General features: G+C 44.3%; 3 protein-coding genes across 3 annotated transcripts in view; 2 read left to right on the forward strand and 1 right to left on the reverse strand.

Annotated features, from left to right (window-relative positions):
- Nucleotides 1-24435, forward strand: part of LOC126938621 (eukaryotic translation initiation factor 1) — a 1120764-nt gene that overhangs the window by 768160 nt on the left and 328169 nt on the right. The gene's annotated exons all lie outside the window — the stretch shown is intronic.
- The window catches only part of CNP (2',3'-cyclic nucleotide 3' phosphodiesterase), a 736460-nt gene that overhangs the window by 95728 nt on the left and 616297 nt on the right, over nt 1-24435 (forward strand). The gene's annotated exons all lie outside the window — the stretch shown is intronic.
- On the reverse strand, nt 12418-17666 carry KRT33A (keratin 33A). Its single transcript, XM_050762787.1, has 7 exons — nt 16769-17666; nt 15677-15759; nt 14803-14959; nt 13388-13549; nt 13172-13297; nt 12773-12993; nt 12418-12562 (listed from the first exon to the last, which is right to left on the reverse strand). Exons 1-7 carry the CDS (start codon nt 17114-17116, stop codon nt 12445-12447), a joined length of 1215 nt encoding a protein of 404 aa, XP_050618744.1. The 5' UTR covers nt 17117-17666; the 3' UTR covers nt 12418-12444.

Here is a 24435-nt window from a genome sequence, read left to right on the forward strand (position 1 = left end):
CAGCATTTCCCAGGGTCCTGGGAGAGGGACAGCTGTCTCATGTATTGTCCTGCTTCGTCTGTGTATTGAGATGCATGTGCTGGATGCCTTCAGATGCATGGCCAGGGTTGTAGGTCTCATTGATGAGGAAAGGTTCAAATAAGGTTTGCAGGAGGTGACGGGTCATCCAAGCAGATATCTTGGCAGAGAGCATTCCAGGCAGTGGGAATGGCTCATGCAAAGGCCCTGAGGCAGGAGCATGACCGGCATGCCTGAGGCCCAGAGGGGAGGTCTGCATCTGACCTGGTGTGAGCAGAGGCGAGCAGCAGACAGCTCAGGGAGAGAAGTCCCAGGTTCAATGGCTGAGGCTGTTGCAAGGCTCTAGCTGTTACTCAGAGCAGCTGGGGAGCCAGCAGAGGATCCTGGCCAGAAGCAGGCTCAGCTGTGGCTCTGGTGTTAACAGGCCACACCACACCAGCGGGGAGGAGATGGGGGCCAGCTGGCTGGTCCAGGTAAGTAATGAAGGGTGCTCAAACTAGGTGGGAGAAGGCAGGCGATGAGTAGTGTCACCTCAGGATCATTGTGAAGGTGTCACCTGTATGATTTACTCATGGACTGAATGGGGATGGGTGTGGAGGGAAAAGGAGAGTCCAGTCCACAGGCCCCATGAGCCAGACTGAATGGGTTTTAATTTCAACTCAGCTAGCAGGGAGCTATGTGACTGCACAGGAACCAGTGCAAACTGAACAGACGGGGACATCCTCCCTGGACTACTGTCCATTCATCCATCCATTCATCCATTGGCCCGTCTCTAGTACTGTCCCAACTACAGCCCTAGCAAGTGGAGACAACAAAAAGACCAGTTTTCCAGCTTTGTGATCTTGGAAGCAGTTGCTACCAGTATGAGGAGAGAGAATCAGTTTCCTCCAGGATCCAGAGAGCATATCAGCCAGCCTCGGAGTCAGGAAAGGAGCTCGGCCTCTCCACCAGCTAGACAGGCCTGCAGTAGGATGGGGCTTGGGCTGGGGCTGGCCATGCGGATCACTTGGGCCTCATGAGGGGAAAGGAAAGACCACGGGGCAGAGGAGGAGCATGGGGGCAGCTGGTGGCCTAAGGAGAAGGCACCTCAGAGAAGGAGTCTGTCTTAGTTTGTTTTCACGCTGCTATAAAGAAATACCGGAGACTGGGTAATTTATCAAAGAAAGAGGTTGAATTGACTCACAGTTCAGGAAACTTACAATCATGGTGGAAGGCAAAGGGGAAGCAGACACCTTCTTCACAAGGCAGCAGGAGGGAGTGAGTGAGAAAACGAGGAAGTGCCATGCTTTGAAACCATCTGCTCTTCTGAGAACTGACTCACTATCAGGGGAACAACATGGGGGAACCCGGCCCCCTATAATCCAATCACCTCCCACGAGGTTCCTCCCTTGACACATGGGGATTACAGCTCAAGATGAGATTTGGGTGGGGACACAGAGCCAAACCTATCAGGGTCTCACTCTGTCTTGCAGCTCCCCAGGGGCTGAAGCTGAGTGCAGAACTGCTGACCCTGCTCTACAGCTTGCGGGGGCTCTGCCTGTGCACCCCCTTCTGCTGCTTCCTGGGGGTGGGGCCTGCTTCCTCAAAAGGAGGGTGGATCTGTTCTCCTGCCAGCCCCCCTCAGGGCCTTGTGGAGCCCTGGCCATGTCCTCCCAAGGTGAGGGCATAAAACTGGGCTCCCTGCCCTTCTGGCTGCTTGGGTGACAAGCCTCGGGTCATCCCTAGGTCCTGTCACTGCTCCTGCTTCTAAATGGAGAGCGTTTTGCCAGATCTTCCTGGGAGAGGCCGGGGGCTCGTCCTGTTGTTTGTTCTATCTTGGTAAAATGAGGTTGAGACATCTAGACAATCAGACAATAGAGTGGCTCCCGGGAAGGGGGGTGGCGGGTGCTGGCATTTGGGCTTGCCTGGACCTTGTGGCGAGGGAGAAAGGTTACCAGGAGGCAGCGCTGTCAGTCAGGGCTAAAGTCAGGAAGAGGTGGTTATGCTGGGGGGTGTGGGGGCAGAGTGTGGCTGGCTTGGGGTGGGGCATAAGTGAGAGCCAAGATCTGTCAGCATGCAGTGGGTGTGGCTGAAACCTGGCCTAGGGGCTGTGGGGCCCAGTGGTTGCTCTTAGTTCCTGGATCCAAGGAGATTTCTGGAGCCTGTGCCTGGGGCTTTCTAGGGGTAGAGATGGTGAGGGGCAGGGAAAGGGTGGCAGAGGAGGCCTTGCATGGCAGAGTTCACGGCAGGATGCCGGGCAAGGACCAGATTGCAGTGACTGCTCCCATCCCCACCACGACCCCTACCTCTACCCCAACCCTGGTGCAGGGTAGGGCCTTGGCAGGTGCCCTCTGCTTTGGCCTCAGCAGATCACAGGATGGAAGCCAGCAGTCCCATAGGCGTGCCACTCAAGCCAGCAGTGACCTACAGCTTCTGCTTCCTGGAGCGTGCGGTGCCCACCCAGGAGAGCACAAGCACACTCCACACCCCTGACCTTGAGGGCACTGGGAGGTGGGGGCGCTGTGCTGGGACCAATGCCTTGCAGCCCTGTGCGTGTGCCCTGGAAAGTAGCCTAGGAGTCCTGCGTGCACCTCTCTGCGCCGGGGGGTGGGACAGGAGCCTGAACAGTGGCAGCGAGGGAGAGGAGAAGGGAGAGAGACGTGCAAAAGAAGGAGACAGAAAGAGACATGGGGAGAAAGGAGTTAGAGAAAGGAAGAGAGATGGGGAGAGAGACAGAGGAGGCTGAGAGGTAGCATGGGGAGAGAGATAAGGAGAGAGACATAAAAGGTACAGAGACAGGGAGAGATGGGCATAAGCAGAGGTCAGGTCACTCTTGATCTTAGTTCCCAGTGCAAACTGCAGGTCACCGTCACCTGCCCACACGTGCACTGAAGAGCTCTGTGCCTGCTGCCCACAGCCCCTGAGAACCCCTTCTCTTGAAGAGTAAAACTTTTGATGACTGCCATTCCTCACTCGGTTTTGGTTGTGTCTTTGATGAACCATGATGTCCCACCTTCCTGGGCTCAAGGTTCCACCAAAAGCTGATGCCTCTTTTCGGGAGGCTCTGCAGTGCCTTCATCTCACTAGGCTCCCCAGGAAGCTTATGAACTTGGGTTGGACCCTAAGCAGTCGGATACATGCTGGGGCTCTGCTTCTCTCTTTCATTAAGAGGGAAAGTTAAAAAAGAGATTGAAGCATGGTCTGCAGAGAAGGTACTTGTGTAAACACCAGGAGAACAAGAAGCCTGAGTTGTCTTCATTTCTCTTAAAAACACTCATTCCCTCCCATGCCATCTTAGTGAGGGCATGAAGCACAGCATGTGTGTATATGTGTGCAGGTATCTGAACATGTATGTATGTGCATGTGTGTGTGTTCATGTGTGTGTGTGTGTTGCAGGGGTGTGCTGTGGACAGCAGGTCCAGGGCACAGCTCCAACTCAAAGCTGCAAGTCTCTGAGATAGAATGGTCAAGATTCCCTGGACCACAGCGAGAGATGTTTTCATGTGCATCCAGATTTATTAGCATTTAAACCCATATTTTTAGTACCATGTAAACCTTAAGTTACTTATCTATTCTTAGAAGCATTTACACCAGCAGTCCCCAACCTTTTTGGCACCAGAGACCAGTTTCGTGGAAAACAACTTTCCCACGGGCCAAGGAGAGGGGAGGGGATGATTTGGGGCTGATTCAAGCCCATTACATTTATTGTGCACTTCATTTCTACTATTAATACATTGTAACATACAATGAAAAAATTATACAACTCACCATAATGTAGGATCGGTGGGAGCCTTGAGCTTGTTTTCCTGCATCTACATGATCCCATCTGGGGGTGATGGGAGACAGTGACAGATCATCAGGTATGAGATTCTCATGGGAAACTCTCAAGTTTCCCATCAGCAAGAAGCTAGGAGGAGAAAAGCAAGAGGCCCTCTTCCCTGTCTCCTTACTTGAAGGAGAGAGGAAAGTAAGCCCTGTCGGCTAGCCCTGAAGGCAAACGTATGAATACTTTAGAGTTACTAACATCGGAGTGGTGTAAGGACTGGAAAAGATGATCCATGTTGAATCCACACTCCCTCCCATTCCCAGTCTCCTATTTCCAGGAAAAGCTATCCAGGCCCTTCCCAGGCCTGCGTTTTGTTTGGGGTACACATGCCACCATAAACTCCATCACCTGCCATCTTGGAACTCTCTCTCCACAAATCCCTTTTCTCTTTCTACTTTTATTTGCAAAATTTCTGACAAAGAAAATATCATTGGAAGATATTCTCAATAAAAATCAAGGATGTGTATTTGAAAAAGGAAACTCCATCCTGGACAGCAAAATATCCTAAGACAATGAATCCGCTAGACAGATATCTTAAAGAGAAATGAACCGACCCAAATGTGGTCCCCATTGGTAACACACACGTATTTTATTGATGCTTCTATGGTTAATAGCATCGCCATGCTCCCCTTGAGACATAGTGCATCCCAGTCCATCAGAGAGGGGGAAATACTCATTGTTTAAACCTTGAATAGTGCTTCCAGGAGAGCCTTAAATTATTGTAACAAAGCAGTTAGGTTTTTTATAAAGTGACGTTTGACTCACCTGACCTTATCCTTATCATAGTAAGTTATGAAAATCACAATACCTTCACACAAATACCTTATTGGAGGGATCTGGACAAATGTCATTTGCCATCACTTAGAGTTGTATATACATTTGCAAAACCATAAAATGCTAGAAGGACATACATTTAATATACATTAATGCATAAATTTCATATGTATGTCCTTCTAGCATTTTATGGTTTTGTAAATGTATATGCAAGTCTACGTTTTTTTTAAATACAAACATAAACATGAACTGACATTTTTCAATCAACTTCTTTAATTGGATATGCCATTTGTGTGAGTTTGATAGAACTCGTTGGTCCAACCAAAGAAGTTCACTGTTTTAGCAGGTCTTCGCTTGTAATCAGTCACAGCTTAACCTAATGTTCACTAAAGGGAAAAAAGAAAAAAATAACCGCTTTGTGCCTGGGACTATGGTGTCCTGGGCCAAACACAAGACGTTACAGGTTACTCAGCCTATTCTAAGCATCATAAGTTTCCACCAGATAAACAGCAATGCTATGAAGACTTCAAGGTTTAACACCCAGGATTACCACAATTATTAATGGCTGAAGCAAAGAGATTAGCCTTTGCTTTTCCATCCAATTCTTTTGCATTTTGTTTTCTTTTAATAGCAATAAAATACTTTAAAACAAACAGCTAGTCAAAAAAATAAAGAACAGAGAAAATATATTTTAAAACTTGTGCTTTCCTACCCAGAATCTGTGGCTGTTAATATTTTTTCATATTTGCTCTAAGTGGGTTTAAAATCAAGAAATACAGCATTGAGAACTTCCTTGACTTTCACATCCATTTTCATTCCAATCTCTTCTTCCCAGAGACAAACACAATTATACATTTGATATGTATGTCCTTCTAGCATTTTATGGTTTTGTAAATGTATACACAAGTCTAGGTTCTTTAAAAATATTAACATAAACAATGAACTGGTATTTTTCAATCAACTCCTCTAATTGGATATACAATTAGTGTGAATTTGAGAGAACTTGTTGGTCCATACAAGCAGTTCACGTTTTCACCAGGTCTTTACTTGTGATCAGTCATAGCTTAACCTAATGATCACTAAAGGGGAAAAAAAGAAAAAATTTAGACACATCCTGACTCTCTCAATTATAATCCAAAACTTTCTAGAATGGATGCCTCACATGGTTACATTTGACCACCTTTGATTCAACAGCCCCTGAGCTTTATGTCTAGCAAGAGATGCCCAGAGCTCTATGGAAAAGAGGGCGGCAGACCAGACCAAAACTTTGCAGTCTCAGCATATCACGGAGCCACAGGGATGTGAGTATGTCAGGCAACTTTCTGGGTTTATGCTTAAGCACCTCTGAAAACTGGAAAAACCCTTGGCACAAATTCAATCTTTGTGTGGGCAAACTAGTTTAGTTCCTAGTTTCTGTTTACTGTTGGGCTTGGTTCAAATGTTGCATTCTGTACCCCTGTTCTTGCCACTAAAGTTATTTCACCATGAAGTTTCACATCTAATCCTATGAGTGTCATGATTGTTAATCTAAGAATAACATACTGCCTTCAAAAAACAGCGTCAAGGTTGAGAGAGGGAAGAATTACTCCCTTCTCGTTAGAAAAAAGACAATCCTGTACACACATGTTTACTGCTCTTCTCAGTTGCCTAAGTGCATCTTCTGTTGATAAACAAAAACTTGTTTTGCTGCATGACATTGCTCAAGCAACACCTCTATGCCTCATCTCCTTCTCTGCCCTAAATAGGTTACGCATTTCAGGCAGGCAGATTATTAATTATTTGTTGAGCACCTATTGTGTGCCTACTTTGTGTCTGCTATAAAAGTACCATAAGGATCAGTTTAAAAATGTGAACATTCTTCAAAATTATTTAAACTGTCTGACTCACGTACTAATCTAGCAGGGACAATGGCCGGATGGAGTCCAGGGACGAGGTTTTGAGCCAGCTGCATGGATTGTTCCAAGGCAGCAATACGCAGGTATGAGCTGTGCCAGGCACAAGAGCACCCAGCCGCAGGGTGGGATGGAGACCAGCTTATGTGCTGCTTGCCAAACCAGGCACCTGCAGGCTGCATCCACCCAGAGAGCGAGCCTTTCTCTAAACCATTAATGGTGCACAGCGGTTACTGCAGACCTGGTTAAGAGGTCAAGAGCAGAAAAAGCTAGAGAGAATGGGGGGCAGATATCAGGAGGCACCAAAGGCCAGAACCAGGAAAAGTTAGAGAGAATAGGGGCCAATAATGCCCTGGAGGCACCCAAGGCCAGAACCAGAAAAGCTGGATCTACCATTAAATCCAAGGGGTGAACATGGGGCTAGAAATGGAGACAAAGGCAAGGTAGTGACAGAAACAGGGCGGCAAACAACGACCAAGTAAAAAAACTGACAATTTACTAAACGCCTAAGACAACTGCAATAGAACAGTTTGTTTTTTTCTCCTCCTCCTTTCTTCCTCCCTGCCTTTCTTCCTTCCTCACTCATTCTCCCTCCTTCCTCCTCGTGCTCCTCTTTGTCTCCTTTCTCTCTCTGTTTTAGTAACAATCTTAGAGCACAAGTGTAAACCTTCAGTTAAACGGACAGCAGTGAGGCAGACACCGGCTTTTCTAAAATCCTTGACATCCACATGTGAAACAGAGCTCACCAAAGCTCAGCTGCACAATTCCAGATGCTCCTCTCTCCATCTCTCACCCATGGAATATTTTCCCTCTCATAGCCCGCTGAAATGTCTATGCACTTCCATTCATGAAATGCTGCCTTGGGGAACCAATCTAATTAAGCATTTATCAAGAACGGGTTGAAACTCTCTCATCTATGTCCTTTCCCTGCCCCCAGAATGCACCGTTCTTAGAGGCACGTCCCTCTGTGACGGTCATACCTGTGCATTACCATGCATGGCCTGTGGTCACTTCCCATGGTGACCCTCCCCCATGTCCCCCTGGCTCTTTGACAATGGACCCCATGGTCTCTGCTCTCAGGGTCTTGGTAACCCTCATGTTTCACAGTGGCCAGCAGTCAGCCAGTCTCCACGACCAACCAAGACAAAGTCAGCAGTGCAGGTCTGAAATAATTATTAAAATGAAATACAAATAGGTTAAATTTTACCCAGGCTTTTAATGATATACTTAATTGTTGCTTTCCTGTGTAGAAAATAGGCATAAGTGGCTGGGTGCGGTGGCTCACGCCTGTAATCCCAGCACTTTGGGAGGCTGAGGTGGGTGGATCACAAGGTCAGGAGATCGAGACCATCCTGGCTGACACAGTGAAACCCCGTCTCTACTAAAAATACAAAAAATTAGCCGGGCGTGGTGGCAGGCACCTGTAGTTCCAGCTACTCCGGAGGCCGAGGCAGGAGAACGGCGTGAATCTGGAGGCAGAGCTTACCATAAGCCAATATCGCCAGCCTGGGTTACAAAGCGAGACTCTGTCTCAAAAAAAAAAAAAAAAAAAAAAAAAAAAAAAAAGAAAGAAAGAAAAAAGAAAATAGGCATAAGTGGAAATCAGTTCCCATAAAGTGACTGAAATTCCCATGACTTTGACACCACCAGCTCTGTGCTTTAATCTTTCCATTTGAAAATTCTGATTGTTATAATCAGCGAAAATGCCACCAGTTTCATAATCATAATTAGCCATCTTCCTCCTAACACAGCACACACACACACCTGCACTCACACACACAAGCATAGGTGCACAGACCCACGCAGATGCATGCAGGGACATCCGAATTCTTTTCTCTCTGATTCTCAGCCCTCAAGCTCAGATTCTTCAGTTTCTTGCCCCGTCTGGCCTGTCTTCTACAACCCTCAGTTTGAGAGGACCTGAAACTAGATTCTCACCTGGGTACTGAAGGGCTCGAATGAGGGAAACCTTTGATTCTCAAGGCTGTGGAGTCTGTGTCCTGAGCAATAGGAAAGGGGTCAGAATGCAGGGCTGCTAAGGAAGTGAATAGGAACTCCGTTTACTGGACACCTACAATGTATCTAGTTGGGTTGAGCATCTTTGCAACATAATCTCATTCTACCCTTATTTAAAAGAAAATGAGGTAGTTATTAGTCTCCCATTTTCAGTTTAAGAAACCTTGGCTTAAAAAGCCTAGTAACACACTTCAGGCTGAGATACAGATAGAAGTTATAAGACTGAAACCAGATTGAAAACTAAAACAGTCACTTTCAAATGCATGATTTTTCTGGGGTTTGGTTTCTAGCCTTTCTTTTTGCGCCTTTTAACCGCTTTTAAAACTTTAAACACACTCACTCCCATGTGCCACACCCAAGCCTTAGCTGGCGGGGGTCATGACGCTGCAGGAAGTCACCTTGTGTAGATACCATCACATCCAGGCCGCAGCTGAGCACGTGTTTGAGTTTTTTTGTAAATATGTCTTTGACTGGGGAGGCTGTACATCTTCCCTAGGCTTTACATTTCAGTCCTGTGCTTGTCCCTACATGTTTAAAAAAAAAAAAGTGAGGGTGAGGGAACGCTACCTCTGCACACCTGCAGCAGGCTCAGCCAGGAGCCCAGCGGGGCCGGGGCCCACCTGCCTGGCGCGTAACTTCATCAAGTTGTTGGTGTGCATTTTGCAATAACAAGGGACAGGCCGTGTCATCCTCATATCCTTTTAGAGTTGGAGCCATTCTTGTGACTTTTGGTGCCTGCTTCCAGACTCCCCTGTTTTTGATGAGAAAGGTGAGCAGTCGTTAGATGTCGGTGATTCTTCTTTGAAACATAAAAAAAGACATACCTGAATTGTAACTGTCATCCACTATCACGAAACTTTAAACATTAGTGTTCAGTAAACCTATTTTCCATTCAGCTGCCAACACACTCCTTTTAACAAAAGTGTCAATCAAATTAACCCTTTTAACTCTCCCAAGGCTTTCCTCTTCCCTTGAAATGAAATCGGATCCCCCGCAGGGCTGGCGAGCCCCCATGTACCCTGGCCACTGCCAATACTTACAGGCCGATTGCTCCTCCCCTACTCATCACTCTAGATGCCCTGGCCTTGCTCCCTCCTTCAGAGGCATCCGCCTCACTCCTTTCCTTGACTTGCTGTCCCCCTCTCTGGAAAGCTCTTTCCCTCTGCTCTGTTTCTTCTCTGTTTTCAGGTCTCAATGCAAATGTCACCTCTCAGGCAAGCTCTCCAAACTGAGACAATAGGAGCTCAGTTCATGTCTATCAAAAATAGGAGCAAACAGACTTTGTAGGAGACTGAGTAGAATGTTTTACTGGGACTAGACAATATCAAACTTAGACCCCAAGAGCCCAGGAATTCATATTCAAGGTCAAAGTGTCAATGACAAGAATACTGAGCCTTACATAGGTACCGTGCTGCACCATTTATAAAGTACTTGCATACACAGGGGATCTTCACAACTCCACGAGGCTGCCAGGTCTCTCGAAAAGAGGGCTCTGATGGTCAGGGCAGCCAACAATATATATTCAAAACCAGGACCCAAAAATGCTGCCTCCAAAACAAGCCATAATTCTTCTCATCACAGCATCCTACACCATCTCCTAGTGGGTAAGACTCATAGCCCGGCACCATCATGGTTTATTTCACAGGAAGGGGCAGGGCAGGGATTAGGAGACATTTCCTGGGTTCTGGTTTCCTTGCTTCCTTGTTATGGGCCTCTCCCCTCAGAGCAGTGTTTTCTGAGAAGGCCTGGCTCTAGCTAATGACCTCAGAGACTGCAGACCTGGGAACCTGTTGGAAAGAGAAACTAAACTTGCACCTGGGAAAGTCCAGGGTTGAATAACAGAACCTCGCCTTTAAGAATTCTTGCTTTTTTTTTTTTTTTTCCTGCCTCTGCTTTGTTGCTGAAATATACAAGAGAGAAAGAGAGCGTTCTGAACCCATTATTTATCTCCCCCTTCCAAGCAGGCAGCAGACATTCATGATTAACGATGAAGTGACTTTCTACATTGATTTAATTGAAATCTGTATCCTATCCAGGTTATTTATTTTTAAAGTTGATAAAGACCTTTTCTACTGATTCTTCTCTTCCAAACTCAAATAAAGAAATGTTTTGTATACATGATCTTCCACTAAAAAGGAGCCCAGACTCTCAGATCCTCTATTCTCTATTCTATAGGATTGTGCTGCTGAAGACAGATGGAGGAGTGAGTGATCAATCTTTGAGACTCAGCATTCTCTCCATGTTAACCCTAACGCAAGAGAGAGGACTGGTCCACACTTAAGGCGAGAAGGTGGCCACAAGCAAGTGTTGAGGGCTGGTCTCCTTAGCTGCCCTCTGGTATCCGCAGCCCTGAATGGAGGGTTTGGGGTATTTTTCCCTGGACATCTCTACCACACCTAAGTATATGGTCTGCAAGTTTTGGAGAGAATTTCCAACCCCCACTCTACCTCCTGCCCCTCTGTACCTGTTCTCACAGGTTGAGGATATTCTCATCTCTATTAAAAGTTCCCATTCTCAATCTCTTCATTTCAATCATTGATTTAGAAAAGTAGGAGTAGAGAAGTGAAAAACGAGACTCAATCTCATTTGTGGGCTGGGCCTTGGGTTTCCTTACTTGACTGCTGTTTTTGTTTTTTTAAACATTGGTAAATCTGGTTGCCACTGAAGGCAGTAATGTGACAAAACGATGGTCCCAACTGCATTTAAATAAAAACAGGTGGGACCAAAGCTCAAGGCTCACTAGGACAAAAGAGGCTTTTCCATCAAATAACCCACTCACAGTTCCCCATCATCTGACGCGGACCCCAGGCAACTGAGCAGAGAAACTTAGCAGAGAACTCCAGCGTAGAGTTCCAGGCCCACGTCATAGAAATACAGAAAGTCGCAAGGAGTCCTTGAGTGCCAAGGCAGGGACGAAGAAAGGAAGGTGAACCAAAGGCATCTCCCTACCATCCAGCCTAGCAGACCCCACACTCCTCCTGGCCACTGTATTCCTCTACCCTTTGCTGCTCCTTCCTACTTTCTACCTAAACATTTCAGCACAGCGTGGTTGTGTGTGTGCGTGTGTGTGTGTAAACATGCATACGCCTGTGTGTGTGGTGTACATGTGCTTATATAATATGTGGTTATGTATATGTATATATGAGATTACATACCATATGTTAAGGTGATATATATTACCTTAGTACAGTTTTTGGTTTTTTTACTCCAAATGTTTTCAGATCCCTCCACTTAATGTTTCAAAATAAATAGTTCCTGTATCTGTAAAGACACCTTCATATGAATTTGCCGTTCTCTTTCCCACCACCTTCTTCCCAAACACTAAATGCAGGTTAATGGTCTTTCAGGGAGACTTTCCATTGAAGGAAATCACAGACCATATATGGGGCGAATAACCCCTTCATCTGATGGAAAAACACTGGTTATTTTTTAAATTTATACAAGACAACCAATTTTGGAATTAATGAGTGAAACAGACAATTATAACTTTTGAAAAAGAGTTTATTAGGAGGTTAACAAAGGATTTCTATTGCATCTCCAAAGACCAAGAGTGACAAGGAAGATTTATTCCAATTATGTTCTGTTTCATAGCATGCCCATCAGTTTTGTCACAATTAATTGAATTTTCCCTAAATTGCATTTAGATAAGTTTTGTTCAAGTATAACATGTTATGCAAATGCATCTTTATGATGATAGATATTACTTGATCTTGATCCTGCTGTAGGTCTCTCTATGTGACTCAGAAGACAGATTTTGCAGCCTTATGCTGAAGAATCAAGCCAGGGAATACAGTGGGAGGTTAGAGCTGACCCCTGGAAGCCAGGGCTGATAGAAAGGTTTCTGCCTCTTTCCAAAGTGTGTTCACTGTTGGAGATGTTGGGATGAAGTAGAGTTGAGGTGTGACTGATGCCTTTCTTCTCCTCCTTGTCATGGGGCCTCTAGCACCCAAAAGTGTTGCAAGGCCCGCACCGAGCACGTGGGCCACAGGGATTAGAGATACAGGGCCCAATGGACTTGTCACATGCATTTGTGGTGGCACAGGGGTTGGAGGGGAGCCTGTGGGCAGAAAATCATTGGAGCAAGTTAGAGTATAATGAGCTGAAGAGACTGGAAAATAATAAAAGGGCTTTGTATAAGAATATTGTTCTCCTTTGGACTGCCTCCAAACAAAAGCTCGAAATTATAAATTCATTTCATCAAGAAGACTATTCATCTCCACAGCAACCTCACATGCCCCAAGGAAAAGATTACTACCCCCATACTGACTTGCAGTCCTCGCTCTCCAGGAGGCTCCGGTACGTGTTGATCTCACACTCCAGCCGGGCACGCACGTCCAGCAGCACCTGGTACTCCTGGTTCTGCCGCTCCAGGTCACAGCGGATCTCCGCCAGCTGCGACTCCACATTGGTGATCAGGCTCTGTAACTGGGACAGCTGGGAGCTGTAGCGGGCCTCGCTCTCCGTCAGTGTGTTTTCCAGAGAGTCTCGCTGTGGTGGGGAAGATCAGGAATGTCAGAGAGCTGCTCCTAATAAGGTTCCTCCATGGGGTTCCAAAGAACTCACAAGCTCCAAGAGCTAAGGAGAGTGTGTGGCCCCAAGGGCATCCCCGAGACTCTGCCTCCCAACTTCCCATCGCTCACCAGCAGGTCAGAACAATACAAAATACCAGGTTGTGCTGGGCCTGCAGCTCGATCTCCAGGGCATTGACCGTGCGTCTCAGCTCGATGATCTCCGCCTGGTAGGACTGCAGCTGCTCTGCGCTGGATACCACCTGCTTGTTCAGCTCCTCGGTCTGAAACACCCAAGTAGGGAAGGATCAGACCCTGCCTCCAGGGCCCTGGGGCACCTCGGGTCCTGAGTGGCCATGTGCTTAGATGCCCACCTGCGTGGCGAACCATTGCTCCACTTCCCTGCGGTTGGTTTCCACCAGGGCCTCATACTGACTCCTGGTCTCATTCAGGACCTGGTTCAGGTCCACAGCAGGGGCAGCGTCCACCTCCACGTTGAGGCGGTCTCCAAGCTGGCAGCGCAGGGTGTTGACCTCCTGATTGAGAAAGGGCAAAAGTTTAAATTTCACAAAGGATCTTGGTGCTCTCCTTAAGAGAATGCAATTCAACTTCTGATCATTCTTAAGTTTTCAGGAAACTTTGTTCCCTCTGATCCTCTCATTAACCAGGATCTATATTCAATGACTAATCTGTATACTCCACTTTTTACAAAGTACTTTCAAGCTCATGACCTCTCTCTGCCCTTTGTATTAAATGCACCACTCCTCATTTAGAGATATTCAGTGATTTGGGCTCAGAGCTGATACATGGCAGGCCATTATTTAAACTCTGGTCCCCAAATGCCCAGTTCAGTGTTTTTGCTAGTATACCATATAGCCTCATATGTTTGACTCTTAAGCATGGATAATGAAAAGAACAGAGTCTAGCTGAAGAGGAAATACAGAATGCTTACTTCAAAATCTGCCATCCTGGCATAGAAGAGACTTAAAGGGTGATTTGTTGATTCCACCAGCATAGATTTTGCTGAAAGCAATAAATATCTGTTTACTTCCCTGCTGAGCATAGCTTGGTCCTTGGGCTTAGGTGGATTTCAGACAAATTTGTATTCAACCTAATCTCTACCACTTAATACATTGCTTCTAGAAGCTTCTTGAAGCCTCAATTTCTTCATCTTAAAATGAGAACTGCCTCCGGAGTTAAAGCACTTAGCACAATGTTCGGCACATACTAAGCACCTGATTAATATTAACTGTCACCATTTACATTGTTCTTGGATTTCAGGTTGCATAAAATACATGTCTTCTTTTTTGTCCAACTGACTTAGCCGTAACAGTGAGCATTTTGCTCAAGGCTGTTTCCAAGCAACACTGAACAGCAGAAAGAGCTCTGGACAGGAATGAGAGTTGCATTTTGTTCCAGCTCAGCCCTCTCTGCCTGGTGGGCCTAGGCCATCCTGGCTTCTCCAGCTACAAATGGAGAATTGGAATAGAAGATTGCTGCTGTGTGCACTCTAACCAGGGTGCAGGAGAGGCTGTGGCTGCTGCCTTGTTACTCAACTTTCCTCATTACTGGGCTTGCCAACTTCCTCACTCTCATTCCTGCCTCTGGCAGAAAAATCCTAATCTCATATCACAGGTTGTTAGACTACTCATTCTCTACATATCCATTTTTGTATGCAGAATTACTTCCTCGGCTAATTGAGCCTCTACTGACAGCCTGTCATGGACCCTGTGGCAGTTATCAAACAGGCCCTGGCGAGTCTGAGCCCATCACTCTTCAGGGAACTCACCTGCTCATGGTTCTGCTTGAGGCACAGCAGCTCCTCCTTCAGGGACTCCACCTGGGCCTCCAGGTCAGACCTGCATAGGGTCAGCTCATCCAGGATCCTGCGCAGGCCATTGATGTCCGACTCCACCAGCTGCCGCAGGGACATCTCGGTCTCATATCTGTGATCATAGGAGGGTCAGGGACAGGCTGGGCAGGAATAGGCTTGGCCTTGACTCTTCTTTGGTTTGGTTTGTCAGGCAACTAGGAATTAGGGTTTATAGTTTTTATAGCCATCTCTTTTGTTTAGGTTTTCAGCATCAAGCTGGAAGAAAACACACTGGTAATTTTATGTTTAAAGATCCAGTGAATAGACTTCTACATTCCTAGCTACTCAGGAGGCTAAGGTGGGAGGATTGCTTGAGCCCAGGAATCTGAGGATCTGAGGTTACACTGAGCTATGATCACACCACTGTCCTCCAGCCTGGGTAACAGAGCAAGGGCCTGTCTCTAAAAAAAAACAAAAAGAAAAAAGAAAGCCAGTGGATTTAGGATAAAAGCCAATAAATTGTAAGATTTCCAAAATAATATACTTCCACATTCTTCATTCTCATGAATGGATTCTGTGCATAGGAGAACATCAGGGGCCAACATGTCTACACTGACCCACAGTACGACTAGGGATGTCACTTCACAGAGGAGAAGCAGGAGGAAAGGAAGTCTAAGGCCTGGAGAAAGGATCCCTGAACTACGGTGTGCAGTGGCTCTGTGAATCTTGGGCAAAGCATCTAGAACATAGCTCAGTCAGTGCTTGTTTAACTTGTGTTGACAATAGGCTAAAGGGAAGGAGAGCAGCCAGAGAAGAAAAACAAACAGCAACACCCCGCTTGCCCACTCACTTGGTCCTGAAGTCGTCTGAGGCCAGCTTGGCGTTGTCGATCTGCACCACAAGCCTGGCATTCTCAGACTTGCTGCACAGGATCTGGAAAGCCCAAAACATTCAAGAATGAGCAAGGACTTGGTAATTTTTCGCCAATGGCAGTCCTTCCTAATTCACGTCCTTGGAAGGATCAGGATGAGAAATCACTGCCTATCTTATTAAATGCTTTCTATATACAGTAGGTAACTCAATGAATATTTCCAAAATTATATTCAAAAAACAGAACACCAAAATATGCAAAAAATATAAGTAGATAATCTTTTTTTCTATCCTAATGAGCAATACTGAGAAGCTGACAATAATAATAGTTGACATTTATGAAAAACACCTACTATGTTTCTGGCATGATACTAGGAGCTGAGGATACAAAAATTGGTAAGCGCTTGATCCTGCCCTCAAGAAACTTTCAATCAAACGGAAAAGACAAGCAGGTAAACTAGCAGTTGCAGAGGACTGGATGAGGGAAGAAGCCACATGCTCCCAGATGTCCCAGACAACTGGGACTACTTTGTCCTAGGTAATTTCCAATCTTCCCAGTTTTGGACAAACGTTTTAGGGTCTCACTGGACACTGTGCACCAGGAGAAACCCAGAGTTATGAAGATGAGGACAATGAAGTCAGGGTAAGTAGGAACCCAGAAGAGAGAGGCAGCCAGCAGTCCAAGGGGCAAAACGCTCAGATGAGGGAGAAAGGAAACAGCCCAATCTTTATAAAAGATTCCGTTTCCCCAGCTTCCTTTGGACTCAGTCCTTTTCTGTCACCTCAGGGTAATAATTCTGGAGCTTGGCAAGCACATGGAAGCATTCAGAAGTAGTTTTTAATTACAGCTCATTTATGCAAAGTACTGCTACCTCCACATAGACTAACACTATGCAAATATTTAGACCTAACAGTCCCAAGTCTAAGATGAGATGGGTCCTCAAGAAAACAAAATGGAAAGGCCAGTTTTCAGCTTTCCATTCACATCAAGAGCTCACATGGCTTCTCAATCACAGCTCGGATTCTCTCCCGACAACTTCCTACTGGAGGCACTGTGTTGCCCACTCCTCACCTTCTGCTGGAGCTCCTCGATGGTCTTGAAGTAGGACTGGTAGCTTGCGCACACCAAGGGCTCCTGCTGCTGGGACCGCTCCCGGATGAGGTTCTCCAGCTCCGCGTTGTCCCGCTCCAGCTGACGCACCTTCTCCAGGTAGCTGGCCAGACGGTCGTTCAGGAACTGCATGGTCTCCTTCTCACTGCCATTGAAGGAGCCCTCGCAGAACCAGTTGCAGTTGCCCACATTGGCGGGGATGTTGCAGGCCCCAGGTAGGGTGCAGCCGTGGCAGCTGGGGGGCACGCAGGGCCGGGAGGAGCAGCTGGTGCGGCAGCTCAGGCTGGGCAGGCCACAACTGTAAGACATGGTGCAGGGAGGGAGTGCCCAGCTGAAGACAGAGTCCAAAATCTCCAAGTTGTAGAGCAGTGGGTCTCCTTCCTCCAGGGAGCATTTATACCTCGTCCGTGGAGGGTGTGGCCACGTAAGGCAACCCCCATTTTTTTTTTTTTTTTTTTTTTGCTCATTTGGTGATTGTCAAAAGCCCTTCCCTACATTTGTTGTGTTTCTTCAGAAGAGTCTCTTCCCTCATAAAAGACTTTACTTGGGCTTCTCGCTAAGTCAGGACTCCTCTTCCATGCTGTGTGTCATGATGCAAGAGCTTCGTGGTGTGACTTCAAAGACCTGGACTCATGAAAGCCCTGGCCTTCATCAGTGGGATGCAGCAGGTCAAGAGACAGTATTGCTGTTCTGCTTCCTGACTTGAGGCCCCCAACTCCTTGGCACGCCTCCAGCTCTCCATGGTGAAATGGAAAAGCATAGCTCTTGCCCATGTGTCTTTTGCTAGGTCACATTTCCAAGTACTGAATTCCAAATTCATGGTTCTCAGAAAGAGGAATAGATCCTTTCTGGGGCAGTTCCTGATGGCCACGTTTCCTGATATGATGGGCCTTTTTCATATCCATGATGACGTCAATCAACCAAATAATAGATATCCACGAGGACAATTTCATCCAGGGTGATGTAATAGACACTGGGAGGAGTGGGAGATAGGACCAATGCTAGAGTCAGAAGTTCTTACTTGTTAAGAACCTGCACAAGCCCAAGGTAGTGTGGACACTTTTCACAAACTAGATCCTTTTTACAAACATGATCTTCAAACATGCAGAACTGAGATGTCCATTACTCCTCACCACAACTCTTCAAGATAAATTGTATAATTCCCATTTTATAGATGAGCACACCAAGGCATAGAGGGTAAGGGATAATAAGTTGTGGAGCTAGGATTCCAAAGCAGATCTCTTTTCTTTTCATCACATATGCGGCTTAAGTATAAACGGCTTACTTCCTTCCCTTCTTCAGACAGGTCGCCCCTTTCTCCTCTCCAAGCTCTCTTTTTACCTTGACCATGACACTGTCATGACTTATGTGCTTGTCTCTCTCTCTATTTGAGTTCCCTGAAGGCAAGGGCAGGGTCTAGTTTGTCTTTGAATTCCCAGCTCTAGGCACCTGGTAGGCACTGTTGAATGGGTGTGTGTAGAGGGATGAAAGGATGAACAGGAAATAATAATCTGAGGAAGGAGTTGACAAGTGGCAAGTGAGTAGTTTACACACTGGGGAGGGCGAGCGCCTCCAGGATTGGAGGCTCTCAAGAATGGATTTGTGCTGGGATGGGGAGGCTTCTAAGAAGCAGAGGGGAGAAAAGTAGGAAGTGCAGGTGAGGAGAATAATGTGCACACAGGAATGGGGTGGGAAAGCCCAGGGCGTGGTTGAAGGACCAGGGTAAGCCTAGGCAGCAGGAAGGGGAGAGTTGTGAAGGGAAGTGGTAGATATTAAAACTTTATGGGGGATTGTATGGGGACCCTGTGGTAGGGGTCTCAATGGTGAAGTGGAGCAGCTTGGACTTCCCCAGAAGCTGTAGAGCCAATATAAGCTTTTGAACGTAAGTGTGGTGTGATAAAAGTCGTTTTAGGAAATGTTTTAGCAAATATTTATCTGTTTTAGAAAAATGAAGGAAAGATTGGAGGCAAAGAGTTCAGCAAAAAGGCTATTGTAACAGTCCATGTAAGACTAGAATTTATGGCAGGGATGATGATATAGATAAGGTTTAGTACAAGTGAAAGAGTTAGAGCACTGGGCCAAGGGAGAGTACAAAGAGAAGAGCAACAAGGAGCTGAGGACCAAACTTTGGAGAATTTCCCAATCAGAGATCAGGAGAAGGAAAAAGAATCCGTGATAAATGGAGAAATGGTGAGAAAAAAAATGATAAGAACAAGTTCGTGGCATCCCAGAAGGACAGGAAGGAGGGTGCTTCCAAGAGGAGGTGACGTCAGAAGTGCCAAGTGCAGCAAAGGGGCCGCACATGATCAGGACCATGGAAAGGGTATTGGCTACCTTGACCAGAAAGTTACCAGGACCCTTCCAGGGTCACACAGTTGTGTCTGCTGTATGCAGCGCCTGTGCACATTCTTAAAGTAATGTCCACAGTGAACTTTGGTAAACCAAGACTTCAAACACACAGAATTGAGATGTTCATTACTAAGAGAAGTTCTGCTGCAATACATTTATATATCTGATTATAAAGCTTGGAGCTTTGATCTTACCAATACAGACTTTCATATAATAATTGGAGTGTGCTTTAAGCAGATGCCAGACTTGTTTGAACTTGATGATTCACAGTAGTTTATTATTTAGGAACAATTACTGCCCATGCATATGACACCACTTCTGTTTTGTCACAAGACATTAGACAAGCCTTATTTGATATCCTAAAGAGGCAATGAGGAAAAAATTCAAGTATGTGCCTGAGGAGGCATACATTGGCCAGAAAGAGGAGGGGCTCCCTATGTCCTTGCTAGCAGAGGATGAAGCAGATGACAGAGATTCCAAGCCTCCCAGCTACAGCTACCAATCCAAGCAGCTTCCAAGCCTCCCAGCTACAGCGACAGACCAAAAACCAGATGGCTTCGCATTTGGCTCTTCTCTTCCTCCCTCTCACCTCCTAACATAGATCCTAAATATGAAAATGGTTAAAAGAGAGAGGGAAAACCCTGGAACAAGAGAGATATTGGGGATCCTAATGGTCAACTCATCCAACCCCTTCATTTTACAAAGGGGAAACTGAGGCTCAGAATGGAGAAACTATCATTTAGCTAGGACCCAGATCTTCTGATTCCCACTGCATTATCATCCCCATCACCATCCTACTGAAATGTTGAAGAAATGTTGAAGAATCAGTTGAAGAACTGATCTGCTATTACATAAGGACAGAAATCAAGGGCAGTGAGAAAGACATCTTGTTATCCATAGATATGCTGTGTTGAAGAAGAATTATGAGTCAACGTGTAAATAAAGATAGAATTCAGCAATAGTACAGTTTCTTGTTACTCTCTGATTTCAATTGTTATTTCTAAATTGATGATACAATTATATATGAACAATTTGGAGTAATTGAAACATAATTATATCCCATCAGATATAGATTATATCCCATCTGTTTGGAGCAACTTAGAACAATTGGTCAAACAATGGTGACTCTACTCGACAGCAATCTGCTTATCCAGAGTAAGGTACACAAAAGATAGTCACAACAAAATTAAATTGTTATTAAAATGAGGACAATTAAAAGATTAAAGAAAACACACCACAATGACACTGGATGCTGTTAAACAACAGGATTATGAATGCTTTTTTCAGCTCTCCAAATTCTTTGAAAATACATGTGTTACTTCTGTACAATAAACAAAATTAAATTCACATTTAAAATTTCAGAAGGAAATTCTTACAAATCTTCTAGAGGAACAATGAGTTGTTAAAAAACAAAAAAACAAAAACAAAAAAAACAAAAAAAACCTACAAGGCTCCTGTTCCAATATAGTTACTAAATTGCGGGCGGATCACAAGGTCAGGAGATCGAGACCACGGTGAAACCTCGTCTCTACTAAACATACAAAAAATTAGCCAGGCGCTGTGGCGGGCACCTGTAGTCCCAGCTAGTCCGGATGCTGAGGCAGGAGAATGGCGTGAACCCGGGAGACAGAGCTTGCAGTGAGCCGAGATCGCGCCACTGCACTCCAGCCTAGGGGACAGAGCGAGACTGAAGGGGTGGCCTGCCCCTCCACACCTGTAGGTGTTTCTCGTTAGGTGGAACGAGAGACTTGAGAAAAAAATAAGACACAGAGACAAAGTATAGAGAAAGAAAAGCGGGGCTCAGGGGACCGGCGCTCAGCTTACAGAGGACCCACGCCGGCACCGGTCTCTGAGTTCCCTTAGTATTTATTGATAATTATCTTTACCATCTTAAAGATAAGGGAGTGGCAGGACAATAGGATCATTGTAGGGAGGGAATCGGCAGTAAGACATATGAACAAAAACCTGTGTGACATGAATAAGTTTAAAGGAAAATGCTGTGCCTTGAGATGCATATGCAAACATCTCCATAAACCTTTTAGCAGCATTGTTTCAGCCTATCACATGGGGAGAAACCTTGGACAATACCTAGCTTTCCTAGGCAGAGGTCCCTGCGACCTTTGGCCGTGTACGTGTCCCTGGGTAGTTGAAATTAAGAGAATGGTGATGACTTTTAACCAGCAAGCTGCCTTCAGGCACTTGTTTAACAAAGACACATCCTGCACAGCTCAAAATCCATTAAACCTTGAGTCACCACAGCACATGTCTTTTGCAAGGACAAGGTTGGGGGTAGGGTCACAGATTAACAGCATCTCAAATACAGAACAAAATGGAGTCTCTTATGTCTACTTCTTTCTATGTAGACACAGTAACAGGCTGATCTCTCTTTCTTTTCCCCACACGAGACTCCATCTCAAAAAAAAAAAAAAAAATTACACTTGAGCCTGTTGTCCTAGAAATAAAGCCTTTGTTGTGATCGGCACTCATGCCCTTGTGACAACTGCTGACTTTGCCCATTCCAAAGGTGAACTACTAAGAAGGAATGAAGGGAAATCAAGCTACCTATAGCTCATGAATTGACTGGCATGAGGTCTGAGCTTTGGGTGAAGGAAAAGACAAGGAAGAGCAACCCTTGGAGAAACATTCTGCCATTGTCTACTAGAATGGTCCAAGATCAGCTGTTAGAACCACCTCATTTGACCCGCACCCATAGACTATACCTCCCACATACATATAAAGAATAATTAAATTTCTTTTCTGGAAATACTATCTAAATCAGATAAAGACTACAAGCTTAGCATGCTGGAGCTACCAAGGACCTAACTGGTCATTTCACTCAACTCTTTCATTTTAAAAATGGGACAATTTTGACCCAAAAGGGGAAGTGACTTGCCCAAACTTGCAGAGAGCTTGTGAAACAGTCTAAATTGAAAAAGGATAAAGTAGACTAGAGAAATAAGATAAGGCTTTTAGTCTTTATGAGAGAGTTCAGGCTGAGACCACTGAATGAGGAAAGTCTCTCTAAACACTAAACCCTTAGTAAAAATGTGAACTAGAAAAATAAAGTATGCTTATTGTTAAAGGAAAACTTTGAAAAGCTGAACTATCTCTTAGCTCTAATTTTAAAATTATAATAGTAAATAGTAAAATAGTAAAAAAAAAAAAACCAGTAAATAGTAAAAATCTCCTTTGGAATTGTTAAACCCATATGATTCAAGAACCTTCATGCTGGTAAATTAACAAAACACCCAAGGAAATAACTCACAATTAGCAAGAAGGAGAAGATACAAGATACAAAAGGTTAAAGCCAAGAATATTAAATATATTTAAAGAGCTTATAGGACAAAATAAGGAATCAAATCCCTAAACAAAATGGTAGTTACTACACAAAAAATATAGGCATGTTTAAAAAAAGTCAAACAACTTCTAAAAGTGAAGAGTATAATTTAAAGTGCAAATTTTAAATGTAAAATTTCATCAGTAGGTCTTTAGTGGCTTCAAAAAGTCAAAATTTTCTTTTGATATCAATCATATTATTCAGAGTGCTAAGTTTTCACTCATCTCCTACTGAACTAATGAAATTTTAATTAAAAACAAAGTTTTAGCTCTCATAATTCTATTGGACACTTTTAGATATTTTATACTTCTCCTATTAAGTCACAGCAATTGTTTAATTGTTGCATTTGTTTTGTCAGCTTACTTTTATTAATAATTGTCCCACAGAGCTTCACAGAAATATTTTAACAGAGTTCTAGGAGTCAACACATTTAATTGTTTTTCTTTTACTTTTTTGACTAAATGACAAATCCATTTTTATAAAATTAAGTTGACTCCTAATAGTTTTTTGTCTGGGGATTGATGTAATTTTGTTAGTTTTTAAATGGGATGTCACATTTATTCATTTATGTTAAGATATAAAATATGCATTTCTGCCTCATTATTCCCTTTACTTTTATGTGTTCAATCACTTTTTATGTATTAAATTGTTCTTAGCTTTAATAACTGAAATATTGCTTTCTTACAAAGCCAAATAAAGTATTGTCATCTCTGTTAGAATTGCATTTATTAAAGCCAAGTCTTAAAAAATTAATAATAAAAGAGCCTTTCTTTTCTACAAAAGTAAAATACAATAAACTTTCAAACTCGATTGATAGGTTAAACATTAAATTAGACAAAGATGAAAAAAGAGTAAGTCAACTGGAAAAGATAGATAAGGAAATTTACCAGAATATAACACAGAAATATTTAGAGATTGAAAATATGAAAGAGATGACAGACAAGCTAGAATGTGAAGATCCAAAATCTGTTTGAAGAAATACAGAAATGGCGATATGAAGAGCTTGGGGAAGTCTCTCTCCTAGAAAGACATCAATTAAGCCACTCAAAATTAGCAAAGACATCAGTCAAAGGCTCTAGACATTGATTAAAGGCCTTACAACAAATCGAGAAGCATTTACTCAACAACCACAAAAAAATGGAAACTTGGTAAGAACACTGGGGGCTATGATGTTTAAATGAGGGACTCCATTATTTCTCATGGCTCTGCCTTCCAGAAGCACCATGGGCTGGGCAGCTGAGTGGCAGTTCCCAATCCTCCCAGCAGCCAATACACATCAGCAGATCCCATTTTTCATAACTTACCCATTTCTAATCCAGGCAGGGCAGCTTGAAGAATACAGTCCTTCTTTCCTACACCCCTCTGGTTACAAGAGAGATGTTCCATTGGGCTCCACAGTTAAGATGGCAGTATCACCCAAGTTGATCTAAACTTTCAACAACACCTACCAAAATCCCAGCGAGCTGTTTCATAGAACTTGACGTGTTGTTCCTTTTCTTCATGTAGAAATACAAAAGACCCAGAATAGCCAAAACAATCTTGAAAAAGAAGAACAAAGTAGGGGGATTAATATTTCATGATTTCAAAACTTACTACAAAGCTACAATAACCCAGACAGTATTCTATTGGCATAAAGATAGACATATAGACCAACAGAATAAAATTGAGAGTCCAGAAATAAACCCTCACATTTATGGTCCATTAATTCTCAACATAGGTCCCAATATAATTAATGAGGAAAAAGTCTTTTCAGTAAATAATGCTGGGACAACTAGACATCCACATGCAAAAGAATAAAATGTTTGATCCCTTTCTTATACCACAGACAAAAAAAAAATGACTGAAAATGGATCACAGCCTAAATGTAACAACTAAAATTAGAAAACTTAGGAAAAAAATGTAGAAATAAATCTTCATGATCCTAGGTTAGGATCATGCACTT

This window comes from Macaca thibetana, chromosome 16 (genome assembly GCF_024542745.1).
Source record: "Macaca thibetana thibetana isolate TM-01 chromosome 16, ASM2454274v1, whole genome shotgun sequence".
In the NCBI taxonomy this organism is placed as follows: domain Eukaryota; kingdom Metazoa; phylum Chordata; class Mammalia; order Primates; family Cercopithecidae; genus Macaca; species Macaca thibetana.